Source organism: Apodemus sylvaticus, chromosome 10 (genome assembly GCF_947179515.1).
Source record: "Apodemus sylvaticus chromosome 10, mApoSyl1.1, whole genome shotgun sequence".
Classification (NCBI taxonomy): domain Eukaryota; kingdom Metazoa; phylum Chordata; class Mammalia; order Rodentia; family Muridae; genus Apodemus; species Apodemus sylvaticus.
Genome location: NC_067481.1, coordinates 36,010,025 through 36,017,870, shown reverse-complemented (window position 1 = coordinate 36,017,870; position 7,846 = coordinate 36,010,025). Strand labels below are relative to the sequence as shown.

Below are 7,846 nucleotides of genomic sequence, written 5' to 3'. Positions count from 1 at the left end.
CCGCTTTCTCCTCAGGAACCACAGTTCCCTGGTGTGCTGCCCTCCGGGGGACCAGACGGAGAGGGGCCGGTTCTGGAAGGCACGCGAAGGTAGCCAGCCTTATGTAGCAGTGTCCCCGCCGCCCCTCGAAGGCGTGCACCCCACCGAGGGGGGAGGGCGGGCTCGCGCCCCGTCGGCCACCACGCGGCGGGAACTCGAGGCCCCATTGGCCACACCGGAGGGCGTGCCGGGACTCGTGCACCAACGGTCCGGGCCTCGGCGGCCGGGCGCTGGCAGGAGGGGGCAGGGCGCAGCGAAGGCCCGGGGGATCGAGAACGGTGGGAGAGCCAGGCTCGGCGGGGCGAGGCCCAGGGCCCGGGCGGGCGATGGAGGAGGCGCTGCTGTCCACCCCCATCAACCCCAACAACTTCCCCGCCAAGCTGTGGCGGCTGGTGAACAGCCCTCGGTACCGCTCCATCCGCTGGGACGGCCGAGGCGAGGGGCTGCTCATTGACCAGCCGCTCTTCGAGGCCGAGCTGCTCAGCCCGCCCGGCCCGGGTGCCGGGGGCGCGGGGGGAGCCGGGAGCAGCGGCGGGGGCGGCGGCAGCGGCGTCGGGGCGGCCGGGGCCGAGCCCGAGCTCTTCAAAACCACCAACTTCACCAGCTTCATCCGCCAGCTCAACCTCTACGGCTTCCGCAAGGTGGTGCTGGGTGGGCCGGGGGCGGCGGGGCCCGGGCCCGGGCCTGGGGCTGGCGGGCCGGCGGGCGACGGGCCACTCCACCACTTCCACAGCCCGCATTTCCGCCGCGACCAGCCTCAGCTGCTTGTTCACCTCAAGAGGCTCACCAGCGCCAACAAGGCCAAACTGGCGGCCGGACTGGAGGTGCCCTGTCGCCCGCCCAACCGCTTCCAGCGGCTCCTCATCACGTCAGCCTCCGCCTCGGCCTCAGCTTCTACCTCCCCGCTGCAGCATCAGGACCCGCCGCCCCAGCCTGCTGGGCCCCGGCCGGAGCAGCATGGTGAGTGTGTGCCACCTGGATCCTCGCTCTCCATCAAGCACGTGGACGGCAGAGAGCAAACACTGTCTGCACAACCCTGAGACTAGGTCACATCATCCTCACTAGCACTTGCATTTCCTCTGGCAAGAGCCCATAAGCATCTCCCTGATCTGGGATTAGCTGCAAAAAGGACTCTCCAAGAGCATGAGCCCCGTGAGCTAATCTACTCCCAAACCACTTGAACCATTTACCAGTACCTAGTCTCTCTCTCCACTGTATTGATCAAAGCACTGGGTAGGAGGGGCCTCCATTGTCCCTTTGTCAAAAGAGCAGGCACTCAACAGGTTAGGTGCGAAGGAACAAAGTTACCACCAAGAAAACTTAAGGCATTATTTACCCCAACCAAGGAAAGGAGGAACAGGTCCCTGGAGTGCAGGTTTGCTCAGAGACACTCCACCTTCCACCTATTGACAGGAATAGAGCAGAAGACACTCTTTATGTATAATCTAAGAGGCAAGCTTTGATCCAGTGTCGAGTAGAACCAATTCACTAATACCTGGGATCTGAGATGTTATGATTGGACAAACATAAAGCAAAACAGCTAAAACCGAAAGAAAGATCAGATGTCAAGGCTTAAGTTTAAAAGAATTTTAGAATGCACACATTTATAGTTGATTGGCTTTTCACAATTCCTGGTCATTCGGGATCAGGGGAGGGGAAGGGGTACTGTGTAGCTATTCAATGAAAAGTTAAGAAACCTGTGGTCAGTTACTTCATGGACTAGATTTGAAGTGCCTTTCTGCACTCTTACACAGGTGAGGATGGCAGTGTCCCCTTGCTCTATATGGAGGTTACAATAGACAGCTGTGCCAAGAAAGCAACAGGATACAATAATCAGAATTTGGATATTTTTTTTTCACCTTCACATAGAAAACTAATAGAAACAATTTTCAGGCTTTGAAGCATGGCAAAAATGTCAATGTAAATATGGTCAGTTTAATCTAGGCCCAGTACTGAAGCAATGCTGCATTTGGAATTTGGAGGCTAAGAGTCTACGTTTTCTGTCTGTGGAGTTTAGAAGATAAGGAACTAGGTTAAAGTTCTAGTAACATGCTGAGAAAAATAACTGGCACAGGAATGTTCTAAAGGAATTCTAAAGGAATAGTGAGCTACCGCAGGGCAGTGGTCCTTGATTTGGCTGGGGAATTGTGTGGAGAAAGACTGGAGACAATCCTACAGAATATGTTCAGCAGAAACTCTAGCTTGGGTTGTTTATTTTGTTTTATTTTTCAAGCCTTATTTCTAGGGGGCATTAAGAGAAAAGATAGGGAAATGACGGATCTCTTTAATTTTTCTCCCTGTTTTAAACCAGTTGTATTCTTTTTGCTGGTGTTTAAAATTACATATATTTACTTATTTGTATATACGTGTACACACGTGCTCTTGAGGTATGGCATGTGTGTGGAGGTCAAAGGACAACTTGTTATGAGTTTCTTTTCTTCTACTGGGATCAAACTGGAGTCATTAGGCTTGGTGGCAAATACCTTTACCCAGTATATCCTTTTTTGTTATTTTATTTTTCTAGTTGTGTTCATAAGGCCAGTGTCCAACTTATTTAAGCAGTTTAAAGGTTATTTGTTGATAAAAATTCATACCTTTTCAGTGTATGTGTAAGGTGTGTATTTGCAGGCATCTCCCTGTGGTAGTGTACAGAGGGTGTTGGGATTGCCTGTAGGCTAGATTTAGTGCAGAAGGCAATTGTGTTTCTCATTCAGGTGTAAAGTGACAGATTCAGTTCAGTGATTCTAAGTTCAGAAACACTGTTGCAATTTGTTTGCTTTTATGTTCTAAGGTCTTTGGTTCTTCCACTTTTCCTCACCTGTTTTGGGTTTTTGTTTGTTTGTTTGTTTGTTTGCTTGCTTGCTTTCTGTTTTAATTTTTGGGCACAAGATCTTGCCATGTAGTCTGGGTTGATTCTGACTTTATGGTCTTTCTAACTCAGCCTCCCAAAGCTGGGATTATAGCCATGTGCCACCTTGCCTGGCTTCCCATGCCTAATTTGTTTTATTCTACTTCAGCTTGCCTCAGTTATGTGATTGCTGCTTCCTACCTTCCTAATCCTCTTTAGATGTAGAAGAGTCTGTTTTAGGACCTAGCCTTCTTTTATTTAGATCCACTAAGTCAAGAATATTCTTGATAAAAAGTGTGAACATTCTTTTTTTTCATTGTTTTGTTCATTTATGCTATTTTTTTCATTGGCAATTTTTAATATTTGTTATGGTCAAGTGAAGTTTAAAGTCTGGGAAGTAGATACTCTTGTATGGATATCACAGGCTGTCCATGAGCAAAATTTGGGATTGTTGATGAATAGCTAGTTTGGTTTCATTTCCATAAAAGGAACAGAATCTTTAAAGATAAAAACCCATGCCTTTAATCCCAGCACTTGGGAGGCAGAGGCAGGTGGATTTCTGAGTTCAAGGCCAGCCTGGCCTACAGAGTGAGTTCCAAGACAGTCAGGGCTAAACAGAGAAACCCTGTCTCGAAAACCCAAAAATAATAACAACAATAATAATAATAATAATAAATAATAATGCCCTACATTTCCAGAATTCTAAATTCAAACACTGCCAGATATACCTTAAAGATATTCTGAAGTGAATGTGATGGTTTATAAAGTTGGTTAGAGAGTCCTATTATCTAACCCTTAAAAGAAAAAAAAAACTAATTATGTCTTAGTTCTTTAAGAAACAAATTAGTAGCACATACACAATTGTTTTGGGCTTCTTTTTTATTAATTCTTTGAATATTTTATACAATGTATTTTCATCATATTCATCCCTCACTACTCCCTCTAACTCCTTCCAGATCCATACCCACCAATTTCATGTCATATATATATATATATATATATATGAATGTCGAGTCTAATTTATCCTGTCCTTGTGCTCGTGGGTGTGGGCCATCCACTGTAGCATGGTTGACCCATTAGGGGCCACACCCTTAAAGAAAACTGACTCTCCTTTTCCCAGAAGCCATTGACTGTGGACAGCTCCTCAGTGAGGAATGGCCTTCTAATCCTGACAGTATTCTTTTATTTTCAGTGGCTAAATTATGTAATCACCCGTCACTCAGTTGATCACGGGAGAAGCAGAATTTATTTTTTAAATTGAGATCTAAACAACATTTTTAGAACCCAACTAGAGATTTAACAGCCTATTCCTGGAGAGTTCAGAAGCTTACATGAGCCATATACAGCGTGTAGTTTTGACATGTGAGATGTCCAGGGTGAGATCAAGTCAGGGACAGAGTGATTGGTATTCTCAGAAACAGCTGTTGTGAAAAGTTCCAGTTTCTTTAGGAATACCAGATTGTGGTGGTGAGTTCAAGGCATATGAATGTTAGAAATTGGTAGGCAAACATCATAAACGTTGTTCTTTGTGCTTCTGAATTAGCAATATTTTTTCTTCATTAGATAGAGTCCTTGATTTCTCAGGCTCCAGAATTTGTATTGTTAGTATTCTTGCATGCATTTGTTTATTCTTCATGTTAATGCTTTATTTGCTAAGGAAATTGAATGCCATAGAATAGGAGACATGTAAAGTGTTGAGTGGTTAATAATTTGGATGGGTAGATATTTGAGTGACATCTTTTAACATGTAGCTTGGCATTGAAGTCACACATAAATTAAGTTTACCTCTGTTTAATAAAGATTAGCTTAATAAAGTAATTTAATAAGATTAGTTTAATAAAACATGTTGAAAGGAAATTGTGAACCACACATGTGGTAATATTCTCCTTTTGAATAAATTAGTTTAGTTTTTTTTTATATTTAAGTATTACAATCTATAAAGTAAATCCAGACTATAATATTTATAGCTATCATTTTTAAATTATATACGTTTGTCCTTTTTTCCTAACTGGTTAGATTAAAAAAAAAAAAAAAAAAGCAAATACTGTGTCAGAATCTCTGCAACTAGATATCTAAAGGTTTAATCATTGCTTCCTATGACACTCATGCAAGTCAGTGTTTGGTACCTGGGAAGGGTCTCTATTATAAAGACTAAAAAGGACAGTAAAACTACAGGGCTTGCAGTATAGCTCACTGGGTCAGGGGCTTGCCCGCCGTTGATCCCAGACCTGCAAAGGAAGAACAACCAACCCCAAAACCACATGGAAGGTGGTTACTCTTGAGAAGATGAAGAAAACTAGATGAGAGTTTTCAAGCCTGGCTTTTCCACTGGATTGTTTAGAAGCTGGGTGCTGTGGCACATGCCTTTGACCCTTGCACTCCGTCAGCCAAGGCAGGACAGTTGCTTCCATGCTTCAGGTTAGAACCTGGGCTATGTAGTGAGCAATCAGGCCAGGTCAGAGCCACATAGCAAGACCGTCCAAAAAACTGACTACATAAATAAATATAAAATAAAGGGACCAGTGAGGTGGCTCAGAGAGTAAAAATGCTTGCTGAATTCCCTGGCCACAAACATGCTGTAGCAGGCAAGCTCAAACAATAAGGAAATAGATATTTAATCATTGCAATAAAGAAATAAAACAGCAAGTGAAAGGGGGCAAAGGGCATGATATCTCTTTGTGGATCATGTTATGGATTCTTATTTATTCTGAACATTGATGTGTGTAGTAGAGTGATACTTTCCTACTTACTAAAGTTTCTAAACAGCTTGAAAGGCTGCCTGGAAAACTCCTAGTTTGTGTTAATTTAAATCTTATGGCCAGTTTACCTTTTTTAGTAGTCCTGTTAAGAATCAAGTTGCTTATTCTTTCAACACTGTATTCTGAATTCACAATTCTTTTGTGTTAAAAAAACCTGATAGGTGACCATTTTTTTTTGACCTTTGGTTTACTATCTGATGGTGTATTTATTGTAAAGTTGCAAATATGTTCTTCCTCTTTTATGCAGGACCAGTGGCTGTAGGACAATTTCACCGGTCCTTCCGGCGAGATAATTTGTCTCCTTATTCCTACGTATCAACTTCATCCCACAACCACAGCGCTTTCCCTCTGAAAGGTTTAGATCGAACCCCGATTCCTCCTAGAACATGGCAGAACTCCCTTGGAATGCACCCTGGACAAGTGGAAACGTCTCCCACTTTTTCAGATAAAGGGGTTCCATTTCCTGTACTGCAGAGATTTCCAACTGAGGTTACTTATACGCTGCAGCCCAGCGCCACATCTGTACACGTTCAACAAGGTCCTCAAACAATGGTCAGCTCCTCCCAAAAATATAGTAACTACACACCCTCAGCGCAGTACTCGCAAGCCTACTATCCAACAGGTAGGAGACATTCAAGTTCACTGGCTTCTATAAAGGTAGTTTATAAGGACATTTATATTTTTATCGCATTTTAATCTTTGCTTAACAAAAAGGAATATGCATTTAAAATGGTAATGACTTCTTTTTTTTTTATTTTTGGTTTTTTGGATTTGGTTTTTTTCGAGACAGGGTTTCTCTGTATAGCCCTGGCTGTCCTGGAGCTCACTCTGTAGACCAGGCTGGCCTCGAACTCAGAAGCCTCTGGCTGTGCAGAGCACCTGCGCTCACTCACACGCCTCACCTTCTACGCACACCTAGCTGCAGAAAACCCTGTATATGCGATACAGAAAAAGTTTCACTGTTCTTAAGGTTTCTGAGAATCTGTTACCACATAAAAGTGTATATTTCAGTGAAATGAAAATTCTGTATCCTCCAAATGTATTCTAGTTCTGAAGCTCAGCTCTGGCGCCTGCCCTGGAACCTTAACCTTTATTCCACCATTATTGCAATGTTTACTTCAGGGTTTTTTTGTTTTTTGTTTGTTTTGTTTTATTTTGTTTTGTTTTCCAGACAGGGTTTCTCTGTGTAGCCCTGGCTGTCCCGGAACTCACTCTGTAGACTAGGCTGGCCTCAAACTCAGAAGTCCGCCTGCCTCGGCCTTCCAAGAGCTAAGTTTAAAGCCGTGCCACCAAACGGCCTTCAGTTTGTTTTTAAGATATGTTTTTTATTTCACAAATGAGATTACCTTGATGGAAACTTTTTAGCATTTCAATAACAAAGCTTCCTAAGAACAGAGACTCCTGAAGGAGGTGAGTGCTGGAGGCCTGCACTGTTCCCAGACAGCTGGGCCCTCAGGAGGACAGGCAGGCGGACACAAACGGGTCCTTCCAGTAGTTACCACTGCTTTTGCTTCTTAGAGAAAAATGTAGTGTTTTCAAATACGTTTTTGCAAGATGAAATTATTTCCTTTGCATTACATTCTATTTTGTAGGAATACTGTAGAGTGGTGCATGTTTCCTTGTGTGTGGCTTTAAGCTTGTCCAGTGTTTTGACATCAAGGCAAAGTTCACCCTCAGTAACCACACAATCAAGTTAAAAAATTACAAAAATTCTCATAATGTTTTAAGTATGTTTGTAATTTTGTGTTGTCGTCATCCATAACTATCCTTGGATGTCTGTGGCCCAGGGCCATGGGTTGGACAAGCCTGCTGAGCGAGACAAGGGTCAAAGCTTTTAGGGAAGACCAGAAAAGGAAGGAAGGGATTTTTTTTGCGTGTGTGAATTAAGGATCTAGGAGGAACATTAATTTCTGTCAGTTTTGCAGATCTAGAGAGAATCTCTGTAAGGTGTTTACTAAGCCATCCTCCTAGGGAAGATTTGATAAAGGAAGCAAAAGAATATGAACTAGAAAAGGAATTAAATTCTTCACCATTTCAGAGTTGTTAACATGGTGACTGTTGTGTTTGTGGTATTATTGCTTTCTGACTGCTAACATCTAAGTGTGGGTTTTAGTATGGCTCCTTACATCTTACCTAATGCAAGGGCAGTGCTCTGTTCTGTAAGCATTAAGTAGAATCCAGTTGTGGATGTTTAGAGTTC

At 43.4% G+C, this 7,846-nt stretch overlaps 1 protein-coding gene across 1 annotated transcript in view; it reads left to right on the top strand.

Annotated features, from left to right (window-relative positions):
- Positions 1-359: 359 nt before the first annotated feature.
- The window catches only part of Hsf5 (heat shock transcription factor 5), a 39,087-nt gene continuing 31,600 nt past the window's right edge, over positions 360-7,846 (top strand). Inside the window, exons 1-2 of the mRNA XM_052197020.1 lie at positions 360-999; positions 5,894-6,268. Of these exons, the coding sequence (XP_052052980.1) occupies positions 366-999; positions 5,894-6,268 (1,009 nt within the window). The 5' untranslated portion in view covers positions 360-365. The remainder of the gene's footprint in view (positions 1,000-5,893; positions 6,269-7,846) is intronic.